This window comes from Sarcophilus harrisii, chromosome 4 (assembly GCF_902635505.1).
Source record: "Sarcophilus harrisii chromosome 4, mSarHar1.11, whole genome shotgun sequence".
NCBI classification, from domain to species: Eukaryota; Metazoa; Chordata; class Mammalia; order Dasyuromorphia; family Dasyuridae; genus Sarcophilus; species Sarcophilus harrisii.
Window position 1 is genome coordinate 247,613,200 of NC_045429.1, and position 17,231 is coordinate 247,630,430.

The 17,231-nt window shown below is 32.4% G+C and overlaps 1 protein-coding gene across 3 annotated transcripts in view; it reads right to left on the reverse strand.

Annotated features, from left to right (window-relative positions):
• The window catches only part of PHF3 (PHD finger protein 3), a 99,838-nt gene that overhangs the window by 44,670 nt on the left and 37,937 nt on the right, over window positions 1-17,231 (reverse strand). For all 3 annotated transcript variants that reach the window (XM_031964680.1, XM_031964678.1, XM_031964679.1), the window contains 2 exons: window positions 3,445-3,606; window positions 60-1,806 (listed from right to left, as the gene is read on the reverse strand). In XM_031964680.1, the coding sequence (XP_031820540.1) occupies window positions 60-1,806; window positions 3,445-3,586 (1,889 nt within the window). In that variant the 5' untranslated portion in view covers window positions 3,587-3,606. The remainder of the gene's footprint in view (window positions 1-59; window positions 1,807-3,444; window positions 3,607-17,231) is intronic.

Consider the following 17,231-nt stretch of genomic DNA (forward strand, 5'->3'; position numbering starts at 1 on the left):
ACCCAAAACATTTTTTAAATGTTCACATCACATACATACACATACACACACACACACACCTGTTGCCATGTGGTTTTTTGCAAAAACCACACTGCTTGCTGGGAGCCCACATATATTTGTTTTCAGAAGAAGAGATGTGTTCTGAGCCTTCTCGTTTTACAGTAGATATGTTATCTGGAATGAACAATGGAGGTTCATCCAGAGAAAAACTTTTACTACTTCTTCTTTGGCGTGGCTGAAGGTTCTTCTCAGCTTTTTTTACTTTAAGTTTATCCTCCTCTTTGATATGTTCTAAACCTAAATAGTCTATATCTTCCTTTACATGACTATTAGTTTTCATTGTTGCTGATAACTGCTGTTGCCTATGAATTTGTTTCTGGTTGGAATGTTGCAAATGTCTAGTATGGGTTGAAGTCATATGGTAAGATTCTTTAGAACAACCTGGATTGCCATGCATTTTGTCACTCAAAGAATGAGCCAATAATTTAGGGGTCTGTACTAAATTTTGAGCCTGTGACCCTTTTTTCAATGTTGTATGAGTTTGATTTTTCACAGATTTGATATTTGGACCACTACTTTGTGATTTCAAATTTTTATCAACTTGTTTTTTTCTTACTTTAACTGGCTTATGAAAATTTTGCTGAGATTCCTCAGCATTCCTTTTCATACTTTTAACTCCAACTCTAGTTTTGCTATGAATTTCTTGTTTTGCTGAAACAATTTTTTTCTGAGTACTTGCAGCTATGTTTTGCTTGGAATGAATCAGAGATTTAGTGTTCTTGGACTTAACAGTCTTACAATATAATGAAGTATTACTAGATTGACTGTTTCTGTCATCTTGAATTTCTGCTATTTCATGAGATACTATTTTAATATTTTCAGCATGCTGTTGTAGACTTTGGTCAGGAGGATCACAAATACTATTTTCTAAAACACTACTTTCTGATTCATTAGCAGTAGCATCTTCACTTTTTAAATCAGTTTCATTAAATTCTGTAATATCTGAGTGTTCATCAGATACTTTAGTATCTGTTCCTTTAAGATTACTTAAAAGGTTTGTAGTTTCTTGAAGTAAGGGTACAGCTTTGACTGTAGTTTCCACAACATCCTGCAATTCTGTTTTACATTCAACAATCTCATCCACAGAATTGGATAGAACTACATTGTTCTTTTCTGTATTGTTTGGAGTTGAACAACTAGTAATATCAGATGAGGCAGTAGCAGTCTCTGCTATCTCCATTTGGTCAACTTCTCTGGAAAATCTTAACGTTTCCTTTGATGTATGATCAATACTTCCATTAAAATCCTTTCCTTCAAGATTAGTTTCATCTGTTTTACTAGTAAGAGGATTATTATGTTCATGTTCTTCTTTATCTAAAAGCTTTAAAAATACTGCACTGTCACTCTTGGTCTTATCTTCTTTTTCTTCAGGGCTACAAGTCTCTGATAGATGAGAAGTAGTTAATGAATGGGATGGTACAGGTGTTTCTCCCTTGTGACATTTATGTTTAATATCAAGTTTGGCTTCATCTTTAAGTTCATGACAAGGTAATGATGCTAAATGACTTGAAGAAACTGTTAACACTTCAGGTACCTCTTCTGTTAACCCAGTATGTCGACTACTTCTTCTAACTTCTGCTTTGGGTGTTGTATAAACACCTTCTTCCTTATTTTGACACCTGTCCAGTTGTCTGACGCTTGTTTTTTGTGCAGATGCATTCTTCACAGCTGCTCTCTTTGAATTAGTTAAAGGTGTTGTATTTGAACGCTTGGCTATAGTGCTTTGTCGCAAACTTCGTACTTGTTCTATCACAGGAAAAAACAAAATAAGAATAACTTAGATATTTTAAAGTTTAATTTAATTTTAATACAAACCTGCACTGTACGTGGTACATCACCTTTTCTAAATATTTGGATTTGTAATCCCTTATTGATTTTCAAAACAAAACAGTTTTGTTGTGGTGTTATCATGCCTTGTTATAGGAAATTTTCCATTTTCAAAGTTCTCAGAATGATAGCTGTACAAAAATCCACAATTTGGACTATAAGTGAATCTGAAAACAAAGGATGTTTTTTACTCAACCTTCTATACCTTTGAAAGGTATGATAACAAGTATAACAAGTAAAATGGATATATTATTTGGCTTGAACAAGGAATCAGTAACATATTAAAAACATATTGTTTTAAAAAGCCATCATTTCAAGTGTAAAATTTTTAAAAATTAAAATCACCAGTCAGAAGTAGACTAAGCTAACCTCTATAACGCAACTTCAATGAATTTCTATTAAATAATTAATGCATTTTTTCTTATCATTCTATTAACATGTAATTTCCCCCAAGACTTTATATCAGAAATTTAGAAAGGAACACAATAATAGGCAGGCTGGACTCTCCAGGATCATATAAATAATGTGCAGCAATTAATTTTGTCAGAAGAATTATGTCAGTTCTTCATGATCCATAATTGAAAATAAGAAAACTACATTGAGTGTACATCAAAGATGATCTCCAAACCCAATCAAAACCTAAAGTTTCAATTTTTTCCCCATATCAGAATGACTTTTTAACAAGAAGAAAACTCCATTTTCTTTCCTGCACTCATTTGTCTTGTATTGTAGTATAATAAACAATGAAAAGTCTAGAAATCAGAAAAGCTTGAAAGAGATAATTGTCAAGTCAAATATTTAGCTCTGGACAAGTACTATTTTATTGTTTATGAAGTTAAAGTTATCAAGTATATCAAGATATAAGTTATGTGACTTTTCCTTATGTTAGAAACTCATACCCCAAACTTCAGAATTTTATTTAATATTAAAATCAATAATTTGTCAATTTAAAAAATAAATTCAAAATTCCAACTGAATAAATGCAAGTTCCATTTATTGTATATACTACAGATTTTTACTATCATGAAAATAATCCCTAATGTTTTGTATATCTGATTTTACAAATCTAACCATATATGAAATAATTCAATTGTTATATTAATATTATTTGAAACAATTATCATATTAATATTATATTATTTGTTTACAGATATTAAGAAAATATTTTCAATGTTTTCACTGACTGAGTAGTTATTAAGCAAAGGTTAAACCACCACCACTATCTTATCTTTTTAACTAACATTTCAAACCTAGACTAAGGAACTACATTATAAATGTCAGAGATCATCACTTCTCTTCTTTTCTCAAAATCACGTATAGTAATTAAAATAATTTGTTTTCCAGGAAACAAACTAAAACAAAATAAATAATTCTCATAATTGAAAAATACAAATGGGACTAAATAAAACTAAAAATATAAGGTGACTATGAATTATGAGACACTGAGCAATCATTGATTCCCATAAAATTTACAACCTAACAAATTACTCTCTTGGAAATTGTACCCATTTACTAATTCAGTCAGTCTCTGTCTCTGTCTCTCTCTCAGAAAATTACCTTGTGCCATTAAACGAGGCGATTTTCTTGGTGATCTGACTGAAGTTTCTTCCACTTTGTCCCTCAAATTTCTGTTTGGCAAAATAAGTTCTTCTTCATCAATGGTATCATTACCACTTTCTTTAACAACTCCTTCATCCATAATATCATCAAGACCAACAACTGAAAAAACAAAAACAAAAAACAAAACAAAAGATCTCAACATGCGAATAAAATAAATATAAAAGGATTCCTAAAAAGAAATGAGGAATCAAAATAGAATTGAAAAGCATGTGAGAAAGTTTAAATAAAACATTACCTCACCATAAAGTCTAAATTTATTCCCAATATGTAGAGCAAAACATTATTTCAATAACTGAGTTCCAAGGATCATAGCTTTGCTCTTACTTCATATATTACAGAATGATAAATGGAATTAAATAATCAAAGAAGAAAAATTCTACTTAACAGATTAATCAACAACTACCTAATTTTTTTTTAAGCTAGACCAGCTGGCTAATCAAATTCAGATCTAACAAGGCACAAATTTAAGTATTGGTGGATTAAAGAAATTGAACTTTAGTCCACTGGAAACCACAGAGAAGGCTACAGCCTTATCAGAGTCAAATCTGCCACAGGACTGGGATCAAGTGTCTGGTTCTGAAACGGTACATATGGAACTTTCACAAGATACACAGGGAAGTCCTTAATATGTATATTTAGTCCTGAGAAATATTTATGGGTAGAAAAGATTGGTGACAAAAGTAAGTTTGTTTCTTTCCAGGATGACAAGTGTGCCAAAGACTTTGATAAAAAGCTTAAAAGGATGGTCAAAACCAGCAGTACTGCATCATAAAATCAAGGCCCCAATTCCAGAAGAATTCAGGGTAAAACTCATTTGGACTGAGATCAGCACAATGTAGTAGCATTGAATTGTTCTCATTTAGTACTTATGGCAGACATACTATTTTGCCTTTGTAACTAAACGTATCACAAAATGCTAAAAATCAATTTTCTCTCAAACTTAAGAAAGAGGATTGCCATCCAAATACAAAAGAAAAGGTAATAATATATGGAGCAAGCCACACTAAGAAACTAAAATACTTTTGAGGCATTAAGCAAAAAGAGTTGGAAAGACCAGTTGAGGGAAGAGAAGAAAGGAGCCTGTTGAATGAGAAATATTATTCATGTAAATCATTTAAAAAAAAAAAAAATCACCTTTCTAAAACTTAGCCAAATGCTTGTGGAAAATACAACTTTGTTTATTATGTAATCCTAAATATTAGAAGGGACCTTAATAGTCATCTGATATTGTGCTTTGAATACAAAGTAGGCTTATCTAGTTATTAAAATTTTAAAGATATTGAGACTTTCTTAAAACTCACTATGCAGTACTGGTTGTTTCCATATCTAATAAATAAGATATGCTTCTTAACAGAGGTAAAATTTTTGTATATCCTATTTTGTCTACTTTTGTTTTAAAATTTAAGAAATGAATTTCTTAAATTAAGCATCAACCTGAAATAAAAAATACACAACCATAATGATCTACTTCAATAGAATATTTTTATAAATCAGTCTATTAGCATTTCCAACCCCCTAATAAGTTAAATTAATGGATAATTTTTATCATCTCTATAATTTTTCACAGGAGCTAGTGTTAATACAATTTAAAAGTATATGTTAATTTGACTCTTACAATTATTAATTTCCACTTTGCAGATTAGATAAATAACTCAAAATATTAAATTACTTGCAACAGTCAAACAGCTAGGTAAAAGGAAATAAAATAACAAAAGATTTTATTAAGTGCCTATTATGTGTCAGGTTCTCTGCTAAACACTTTTTACAAATATTATCTAATTTAATCCTCACAATAACCCTCATTTTACATTTGGGGAAATTGAAGCAAATAGAGGTTAATAACTTGCCTTGAGTTACAAAACTAGTTAAATGTCTGGGGCCTCACCTAAACTCAGGATTCCTAATACCAAGCCCTATACTCTATCCAACACCTGGCTGCCTACTAAGCACTGGAGGTGGACTTAAACAATTCTGAGTCTTTCCTGACTCCATTTCCAGAGCTCTTCCTACTAGACCTCAAACTATCCACTTCCTGACAAGAGGTGATAGCTTCAAAGTTAAAGAATGAGATATATTTCTTAGACGTGACTAATGCAATAATTTGTTTAATTCTACTATCCATTTTTATTACCAAAGTAACATGCATGGTTATACTGAGAGTGACGTATAGACAGGAAGGGAAACAGTTCTATAACAATGTTGTAGATGGAAAATCTCCCACTCCCCAAAATGAACACTGTAATTACAATGACGAAGAAACTTGGACCATGAATAGAGTTGAAAAGATGTCTCTCTTCCTTCTTTGATGATGGTTTTAGAGTAAGACATATACTGTCAAACTTAGTTGACATGGTAGTTGGTTTTGCTGAACCACCTTTTATTTCTCTCTCTTTTTTTTAAATACTTGCTATTCTCTGGCAGGGAAAGAAGGAAAGGATGGAAAATAAATGTTCCTTTCCTTCCTTTAAAACACAATTTAAAATTGTGTTTTCACACAAAATAAAGTTGTTTCTTCCCCTTGTCCCCAGTTGCTAATGCCTTCTTCTAAACTATCTTTTTTTTAGGTTTCTTTATGTGCATTCCATACATATTTATACATGTGGTATCTCCCTCATTAGTTAGAATTTGTAATCCCAATTTTAGCTGCAACTAGCACACAGCATTTTAATAAATGCTTGTAGATTTACTCTTTGATAGAAAAACAAAATATCAATAAAAAATGTTTAAGCCTATTGTATGGAAGAAACCCAATCTTGACTCTTAAAAGGCAAAATTAGGACTAATGAGTAGAGTTGTAGAATCAGATTTAAGTCAGATGGTCATACTTAGGAATGTGTATTTTAAATCCTTCTATAGAAGGAAAAGAGGTAGATACGGATAACAATTTTAAATAAACATCTAAATCCTAGAGATCAGTGGGTAATAAGAAACAAAATTGAGTTAATAGTTTTGTAGCATAATTTCTCTCTCTCTTCCTCCTTTCCCTGCCCCATTCCCACCACTACTCCTATCCTTAAACCCTCTATTGGGTTAAAAATTAAACCCTAGAGTTCCCATCAATCAACAAACATTTATTAAATATCAACTTACTATGTTTCCAGGCCAATTAGAAATTGGGAAAAGGAAGTAAAGTTAATCAGGAAAGGTTTCATGTAAAAAATGGTGCTTATGCCAAGTTCTAAAGAAAAACAGGAACTCCAAAAGGTGAGGGAGAGAGCATTCCAGACATCAGGAATAGCCAGTGTCTTTAAAAGTTTAGGCTAGAAGAATGAAATGTATGAGGAAATTCAAATCGGTTTCTACAATTGGACCACAGAGTTCACAAAAGGGAGTAATAAAAGGACTAAACAAGATGGTGGCTGGGTGAGTGGAGAGAATGTGATATACCTGAGACATGTGGAGATAGGAAATGAAAAGATTTAGCAATAACTGAGTATAAAAGTTAAAAGTTGAGGATGAACCAATGACTAGGAGGACGGTGATTACCTCAACAATAATAAAATTTGAAAAGAGGTAAGTTTGGGGAAAAGATACCATTTCTGCTTTGCATATGCTGAATTTAAGATGCTATTGAACACCTACTGAAAAATATCCCCTTTGTTATTGATTCAAAGCTCAAATTCAGGAAAGACGTGGGCTACATATATAAACAGGCATTATCAACTTAGGAAAACAAAACAGAACTAAACCTATGGTTTGTAAGAAAGGAGCTTGTTTAAATGGTCAATTCAAAATTCTTGGGCTCTGGGATTAGTGGGAATGTATATCCTAACTCATATTATTGGTGTTATTAAAGAATTCTTAGATGTGGGTTGGAATAACTGCAACTTCATACAAAAATTCTACAAGAAAAAACTGATGAACAGAAACAAATTTACAGAAAACCTGTTAATCTTAAGGTCATTTAAAGCTGGGGGGGGGAAAAAAAAAAAAAAAAAAAAAACATGATCTTCATTACCCAAAATAAGTAGTTGGTAGATGTGGAGTCAATAATATCTGAGTTCAAATTCAACAGCAAAGATTTAACAACTGTGTGAGTGTTACTTAACCCTTTGTCTGCCTCTATTTCTTCAATTTTAAGATGAGGATAAAAACATCACTTACCTCATGGGTATGTTGTGAAGATTAAATAAGACATCATTTGTAAAGCATTTATAACACCTTATTCATGTGTTATCTAAATGTTTATTAATTCCTTTTCATTTTCCTACCTGTCTGTTCTTTTCTCTCTCTCTCTCCCACATACACATACGCAGAAAACAGCAGTAACAATTTATATGCCTAACCTCCCATTTCCAAACACTCTTATGAAAATCTACAAATATACTTAATGAAGGCATGAGAAAGGCCACACACACACAAAAAAAAGAGGCCACCTTTCATAAACCATATTCTATAGCAGATCACATTTTTATAGTCACATCATTAAGTTTCAGAGAGGGGGGCAGCTAGGCGGTACAGTGGATAGAGCACCAGCCTTAAAGTCGGGAGGACCTGAGTTCAAATCTAGTCTCAGACATTTAATATTTCCTAGCTGTGTAACCTGGGCAAGTCACTTAACCCCAAGTACCTCAAAGGGAAAAAAAAGTTTCAGAGAGAGGCAGTTAGATGGTGCAGTAGATAGAGCACCAGCCCTAAAGTAACAAAGACCAGAGTTCAAATTCAGCCTCAAACATTTAATACTTACTAGCTGTATAACTCTGGGCAAGTCACTTAAACCCAATTGCAGGAGGGAGTGAGGAAAGAAAAAAATTCTTTGCCCATAAAAAGTTTATATTCTGAGAGAAAATGGAACATAAAAAAGTAAATGAAAATTGAATGTCTTTTTGAGAAAGAGAAGATTAAAAACAGTTTTTTTTAAATGTATAGCATCCTTGGTTCTTGAAAATCTGTATTTATGAATTATTAGCATAATGATTTTTTTTAAAGTCTCTGAAACAGGCAACTCTGAAAAGGCCTCATAAATGAAATATTCCCTGAATATTTATCAGGTTATCAGGTTTCTATTCCTAGGTCCTCTGCTAAGTTATTTAGTAATTTTAGACAAGTTGTTTAATATATCTCTCCTCTATTAGGTTTTGTTTTTTTTTCCTTTTAGCAAATCAACAAAGCATAGTGAATAGAAAGAACAACTGGCTCAGATTCAGACAACTTGAACTGATGCCCTTTGTGATCTTGGCCAGACAAAGTCACACTTGCCCTGAGCTTCAGATTAAGAAATACTTCTAATATCACTTACCTCAAATTTTTTGGTAAATTTTAAATATTTGCATAGGACTTTGTAAACTGGAAGTCTGTATTACTATAAGCTATTATTACTTCCATCAGAATTCATTATTTGGTAAAAATTGCTGGGAAAGCTAGAAGGCAGTCTGGCAGAAACTGGGCATAGATCAATCTTACACCATTTACCAAAATAAAGTTAAAATGGAGACATCACCTAGATATAATGGGAGATTTCATAAAAAAGTTAGGAGAACATGAAACATATTACCTATTGGACTTGTGGATAAGAGATCAATGATGAACAAGAGATATAGGGCATTATAAGGTATAAAATAGAAAATTTCTATTACATAATATTTTGAAGGTTTTAGGGGCATCTAGATAGTACAGTGGCTAGAGCACCAGCCTTTTGAAGTCAGAAGGATTTCAGTTCTATTCCAACCTCAGACACGTAAAATTAACTACTCTTGTGTGACCCTAGGAAAGTCACTTATCCCCAGAATGGCTCACCAAAAAATAAATTAATTAAAAATTAAAATTAAAAGATTTTGTAAAAAAACCAATGTAACCAAGATTAAAAAAAAAAAAAAAAAAACAGAAAATGGGAAGGAGGAATTTTAATAGTTTATAAGATCAAAGTCTCACATCTCAAACATAAAGAACTTTCTCAAATTTGGAAGAAAACAAATAATTCCCCAATCAATAAAGTTAAAATCAAAATTACATAAAGTCATATGAAAAAAGTCCTAAATCAATATGGATTTTAAAATTGCATAACAATTTTGAGGCATCTCATACCCTATCAAATTAGCTAAAATGATAGGAGGGGGGAAAACAAATGTTGGAGAGATGGAAAAACTGGGACACTACTTCATCAGTATTGGTAGAATTGTGAACTAATCCAACCATTCTGGAGAAAATTCAGAATTATGTCCAAAGAATTATAAAATTGTGTATATATCATCCTTTGACAGAGAAAGACCACTATTAGGTCTGTTTCCTAAGAAAGATTAGGGGAAAAGGAAAAGAATTTACATATCCTAAATTATGTATGGTAGCTCTGTGGTAGCAAAGAACTGTAAATTGAAATGTCTGTCAACTGGGGAATGGCTCAACAGTAATATTGCACTAAAAGAAATGATGAACTGGTTGATTTTAGAAAAACATAGACAGACATGCAGGAAATAACAACGCATGAAATGAGTATGACTAAGAGAATGTTGTACACAGTAACAGCAATGCTGTTCTAAGAAAAACTTTTGAGTAACTGGAGTATTATATCCAAAGGCCTTTGAAGAGGCTATCCATGTCCAGAGAAAGAACTGATAAATAAATGTATATATAGTTCGGTTTTATACATACACAATCAAATGGTAGCTGATTTCTCTAGTATGGGGAGGAAGGAAAAAAGTGCACAGCAGTAAACAAAAGAAATTTTAGGAAAAAAGCTCAGAAAATCAGGGTACTTTTGAAAACGTATAGTATTGGGTTTTTTTTTAAGTAAACAGCATGAAATGCAAATTTATTGACTTCTTTTTTTGTTGTACTATATATGTGGAAATATTCTTTTTTTGTTTATTGTACTCAAGTTCAAAATGAATAAAAAAAATTTTTTTAAGTATAGTATTTAGGAAGTGAAAATATTACTTTAAAAGTCTCTCTCTAGACAAAATATCTCCCATGTCTATGTCAAAATCATACATTTCCTCTAAGTTTGAGAACTTTATTTAATAAACTTATTATTAATGTTAAATGAAGCTACAGTAGGGAGACACTTTACAGAATCTATTTAATCTATCTTCCACAGAACAGCCGTTCAAATATTTGATGATTACAGGATTCCTGAGATTTATCTTCTCCAGACTAAGTACATCCAGTTCCTTTTAAACCACATGATCTAAAGGTTTTTTAATTACCCTAATCACAAATCTCACCAAGCTCTCTGGCTTATCAAAACCTTTAAACTCAGAATTATAATTTAAATTGGGAAGAGAGAATGGGGATGGTGTGCTATTAAAAAAGAAGTTGACAGTGATTTATGTAAAATGTACAAAAAAGAAATTCAGAGAGTTAATAAGACAGCTTTGAAACCAAATGATGAATTTATTGTATTCTCTGAGAAAAGGAAACTTATTTTCATATGCAATCCTTTTTCCTATGAATATATATGGAAAATGACTTTATTCCATTATTTTTATCAAGTACAGAATAACAAAATTTAAAAACAAGGAGATATAAATAGATCAGGAGTTTTTAACCAGGGGACTATGAAGTAAAAAAAAAATTTTTTTTTTGATAAATGCTTTTTATATAATTAAATTAATTAAATAATTAAAGAGCTTCCTCTGTAATCTGACTTATTTTATTCATTTAACAATATTATCTAAATAGGCCCTATAGGCTTCACCAGATAGGGATATGTGACACCAAAAAACAGTAAGAGCTCCAGCTCTACCTTCCCAGAGATTTCCTCTAGCTCCTTTTTTTCCTTCTAAATCCCTACCAAATTCCAATTTTCTTAATAAAATATCAAGCAGTATATGATAAATAAAGGGAATATGTGGAATAAGAAAGGTAAAATTACTGTTTGGTATTTAAAATCCTCCACAATAAAACCTACTGTAATCAACTCCTGTCTCAGACACTTATTAGCTATGGAACCTTAGGTAAAAGTTACTTAATTTCTGAGTCTCAATTTTCATCATCTGTAAATGTCTTCCTTGGATTATTAATCATCACTTCCTTTTATGTACACTATAGTTTAGTCAAATCATTTTTCTTGTTCTTTACGCTAAAAATTCCATATCCTACAAATCTCCTATACCACCCCCATATCTGGAATGTGCTCCCGCCTCCTGACTTTTACTATTCTTAGTTCCTCTTTTAAAACAAAATTCAAATACCACTTCCTACAGGAGACTTCATTTGAATCCTGAAATCAGTATCCCCCCCAAATTACTTTATTTTTACCTTGCATGTGCTTTATTTATTACCATGTATTGATATGATCTTCCCTAAGAGAACGTAAGTTCCAAAGGAGGGTTTCACTTTTTGTTTTGTTGCTCACAGTAATTAGGCAAGATATTTGCTTATTGTCTTTAATACATGCCAATTTTCTAATTATACATTAGCACCTCTCATAGCTTCAGTTACATACGTAAAATGAAGGCAACACACCTGTAGAGCCTATTTCTGCTATTCCCCCCCTTTCCCTCTTTCCACCAGGCCTTTCAAATTTAACATGCTCAAACTATTTTTGTTCTTTCCTCTAAGATATTATGTAAATATAAGAAAATAAAGGTGGGTATTAAATTAAGAAAGAAATTAAAAGACATATTCCAAATGAATCCCCCAAAACAGGAATCATATTTCAAGAACAGACTACTGTTACTACCTCCCAAACCCACCACTTCTACAAAACATAAAAGAGTTCAATTCAAATATTTGGCATCACATTTCTGGAAGGCATCTAGTTTCTGCTCTAAGTGTTCATTAAAACGAGGTTTGGGTTTCCAAATATAGAAATATCTGCATTTTTCAGGATGTTCAGTTATGTCCCAATAAGTTACTGGATTAAGTAGTACTTTCATTGTGAAAATGTTATCTTGAAAATGTCAATCCTGTGAAAAGGCCCCTTTAACTGAGTTACCATTAATCTAAAACGCCATTTCAAGCAATGTGGGGGAAATCTATATCTTGGTCTTTTTCAGTCTGCTAAACAGGACTTGTCTCACAAAACTTTGGGAAAACTCCATTATTGATAAGAATGAAGTACTAATTATGTTTTTAATTTGGAGGAATAGTAAATAAAAGGGAAAAAGAAATGAATCAACACTGCTCTTCCCTTAACAAATTTAGCAAATTCAAATAACTTAGTATGACATGTAATGTTCACAATTCCAACAATTTTTATTATTCAACATAAAAAATGTATTAAGTGCCTACTATGCACAAGCCACAATGTTAGGTTTCTGAGGTACAAAATTTAATAAGTAAAATCTTACTATGATACTAGGAGTAATACATAATGAAGCAGGAGAATTAGATTAGCCTAACACATTTAAAATTTACAGTAAACATAAAAAGCTATATTATTCATAATATGAAAAAGCCAGTGTAGCTATGCAACTCAGAATACAGTCAAGTAATTTAGATATAGACAATTTTGATTTCTAACTCTGTAACTAGTCCCGAGTATCAAGACTGAAGGAAAAAAAGGGAAAAGCCTAATAATTTTTCAGAATAATTGTACATTGAAACTTAGTTCCCCTGACACCCAAGTTACACACACACTCCTTTTAAAAAAAAATTGAAAATTGAAATTTTAAAAAGCTTAAAGGCACATTTCTATCATTTATTATTTTTCTGACCTTGGGCCAGGGCCTAAGTTCAGGGACATTTTTAGTATCATTAAATACCTTATGAGATAAATGGCCTTTAACATTTAATTTAAAATACAATTTCTAAGTTTCAAACACTTTATAAAATTTCAGACTATCCATTAAATGAAAAATCTCTACCAATGGCTCTTAATTCCTTTTCTTAGCATTCTAAGCTTTTACTTTCAGTAAATGATTCTCTGCTCTTACCTCAGCTCCATCATTTCCCACCTGATTGCCCCAACTTTAGCCCCCTCGCTCCCCCTACTTAGATTAGGGGAAGGAGAAGGCAGTTAAGAGATCATTCCAGAAACTCTATATAAAGAGAGGCCCCAGCCCTCTCTATTCATCATTTCCCACCAAGCAAAAAGATTTTATCCTGCCCGGGTGTTGGTACCACCCTCCAGTTTCTAGCTTTTCTTTACGTATGTCTTATCTACTTGAAGGCAGGGTCTGACTAGAGTCAGACTTTTGCTAATCCTTTTATCTCTAAAATTTAATACAGCATACAGTAAGCATTTAATAACTGTTTATTGACTGATCTCAGGGACCAGTTATCAATACAACAAAACTAATTTGTTTTTAACTGTGACAGAATGTTATATTACCATTTGTTAATTTTTTTATTGAACCTAAAATTCAGTTGTAAGCTTTTTAAAGGAAAGGAAATTGTTTACCATATCCACAAAGTATTTCAATCTTAAAGCAGATGAAATCTAAGTTTCAGTGAGGCTAGTAAAATTGTAATTAGAGACATTAATAGTAAGATGTAGTTAATAGCTAAACTATAAAACAAAAATGCTATTGTAATCTGAGTAGAACACTGTCCTAAGCATGAGCATTAAAATGTGATCTATCATTTTTTAAAACACTATTTTAATAAAATAAGAATAAAGTTTAAAATTTTGCTAAAATAGATTTCTTTTATCAACAAAATCTTTAGTTTGAGAGGCACCAATAACTAAGAGAGAAGTGAAATTTTGCCTAAACTATCCAGTTCCCTTCTTTTCAACTATACATTTCTACAAATATGAAAATTTATCATCAATCATCAAACCTTTCACAAATTGCTGTTTATGCATGAAACATTTTCCTTCATCGGTCAGCAAACCATGTGGACCAAAGCCTACACACAAATCAATTTTTGTACTACCAGAAGAAAATTAAGAGTATTTTAAATTTTCTTAATACAATAGAACTTTAAGCAACTGGATTTTGTCCTCCAATTGCAGTCTGCAAAGCTGTTTTAAATGTGCTATCTATTCCAAAGATCTTTCTTGCTGTACCCCAAGCTAACACTTCATTGTTCCTCTCTCTATCCTGAGGAGAGGGCCACTGAGATTGAGCCCTGAAGGAATCAATTTCAATGGAGTAGGGGGGAAAAGTGAGAAGGAAAAAGCCAAGTCTTACAATCCCAGCATGAGAGACAACATGAGCAGGATGAGAAAGGAGGAAGACTTGAGTCAGTTTATCCTGTTTAGCTGTAACATTGGAATAAGAAGCCAAAAGAGCCTCAGCCAAATCGGCCTTCCTGAAGTTCCCTTTCCCCTTCACACTCATCTCCTGGTTCAATGCCTTTGCATAGGTATATTAGCCTTTCTCATACTCTAAGACACTTAGTAGTTGTGTGATCCTGATGGAGACATTTAAACTGCTTTAGTTTCACCTCCTAGGGTTGTTCTGAAGATAAAATGAGATAACATTTGTAAAGTGCTTTGTGAATATTAAAGCATTATATGAATGCTAACTAATAGTATTATGCTCACTCTCTCTTAGAAGACTCGCTTCATTCAAAGCTGTATCTTCTCCTACAGATAGCTTTTGCTGTTTCTCTTAGTGGTTAGTCCTCACACACTATTCTCAAATTGTCATGAATACATTTAGATTGCATCGCCCTGACAGAAACATAAGCTCCTTGAAGATAGAGAATGTTGTTGTTATTGGGTTTTTTCCTCAGTCTTTCACAGTGCTTTAAATATAGAAGCCAATTAGATTGGTTTGAGAAAGGCTGAGATGGACCTTCAACATTAGACTGAGTTTATTTGATAAAGCAATAAAAAGCAGCATGTTCTGACATATATTAGCCACATGACCTTAGTAAATCAGTAAAGCTTTCAGTGCATCTAGACAACTTTCTAAGACTACAAATTGCAAAGAATGGAATGAACTAAACTGACAAAAGTGGATTATTATTCAAAAGTTCCCTTACATTAATAAAATTACAGGTCTATTCTCTATTGCTAAAGAATAGGAAGCTAATAAATTTGTTTTGTTTTTTAGTACTAGGAAAACGTTCTATTTGAACAAAGGGAAGCTTATCTCTACTATATTTCTCTAATACAAAGTGGCAAAGTAAAGTTGCTAAGAAACAATTAGTCAAGGATCTCTTATTTCACAACTGATTTGTTTAGAACAGATTTTGCTTCAAAATTCAAATAAGTCTTGGTTGGGTTAAATTTCTTTTATCAGGGATAATCAATTACTATATTATTATAATCATCTACTCTCTAATATATATTATATTGTCTTGTCTAATAAGATTTTTATTAAGTTTTGACTAAGGGGTAACTAAGGGGTAGAGCAAATAGGGGAAATTTTTAAACAGAAATCATTTCAGGGAAGGTAGGTCTTGACTGAATGTGGAAGGGCTTTGCACAACGAAAAGAAAGGCTGAAGTCACTAGGTGGATTAGAGAAGATGCAGAAAAGAAAAACAAAGCTTCACCCAAAGCCCTATACCAAATTTTTTTTCCCTAGATCTCCTTTACCACCAAACTACAGGTTGCCAATGACTACCAGTAGGATGGTAAAAGAGGGAATCATTGTCACCTGGGACAATGTTTACATATAAAGTATATCCCGGTCTTGAAAGTCAGGACACTTAAATTGAAATTCTCATTTATTAGCTGTGTGCCTCCAGGCAAGTCATTTAATATTTCAAAGTTTCAGTCTCAGTTCAGTAAAAAAGTAATTTAGTAGAACACTTTACTTCCAGGATAACCCTTCAGGGAGTAAGAAAGGCATCAAAGTTATAGCCTTGGACCTGGAATCAGAAAGACCAGAGTTCAAATGTGGTCCTAAATATTTACTAGCTCCGTGACCCTAACTAGACAAGTTACTTAACCTGTTTACCTCAGTTTCCTCATCTGTAAAATGAGAATAAAAATAGCACTCATTTTCTACAGTTCACCTGACTATCAAATGAGATATTTGTAAGGTACTGCTACATAAAACTACATATAATAGTTAACAGGTTCAGTTATTTAATTTCCCAATTCACAGTACATACCTACTATGCACTACACACTGTGCTAAAAATTGATATTCACAATAACCATTAGAGTTAGGTATTATTATATCCATTTTACAGTTGAGGAAACTGAAATTAAGGACTAAAGGGACTTGCCCAAGGTCACTCACCTAATTAAGTGTCTTGAGACCAATGTACCACATAGTTGACAGGAAAGATTACAAAATGCACACATAACTGCATTAGAATAACCATCTAGGACCATTTAAATATAGGGACAAGCTATCCCACACATCACAATAATCACTAAAAGCATAATGCAATAATTGACATTTCAAAATTAATACATAAAGTTATTTTTTAGCATATTTAAGACAATGATACTCTTAATTCATGTTCTTCATCTTCTTGATGACCTTTTCAAACCTTCCAATGGTAAATTCTTTCTTTCCATTATTCAGCACTAGCTATACTTGTCTACCTTCCACATCCTGACCCCTTTATGAACCAGTTCAATTCTATATTTTCCTCTTCTCAAGCCTCTTGTCCCACACTAAGTATTTCTGATTTTGTCCTGCCAAGATTCACCTCTGGATTATTTCCAATATGCAATGACTTTTCTTCTTCACAAAATTCAGAATGGGTCCTCGACAGTGATTCCTACGGTCTTCCATAAAGTTCTCCTGGCTTTCCCTCCATCAATTAATTCTCTTGGCTAAGAATTTCGCTTTCCTATTTTACTGAAAAATTGAAGTTATTCACTTGAGAACATGCCCACCCTGTCTCATAAGAGTTAACCCTTGTTCTTGGAGGGAAAAACTACTCTATATGTACAAATGCTCACATGCTGTCTTCCCCCATCAGATTCCT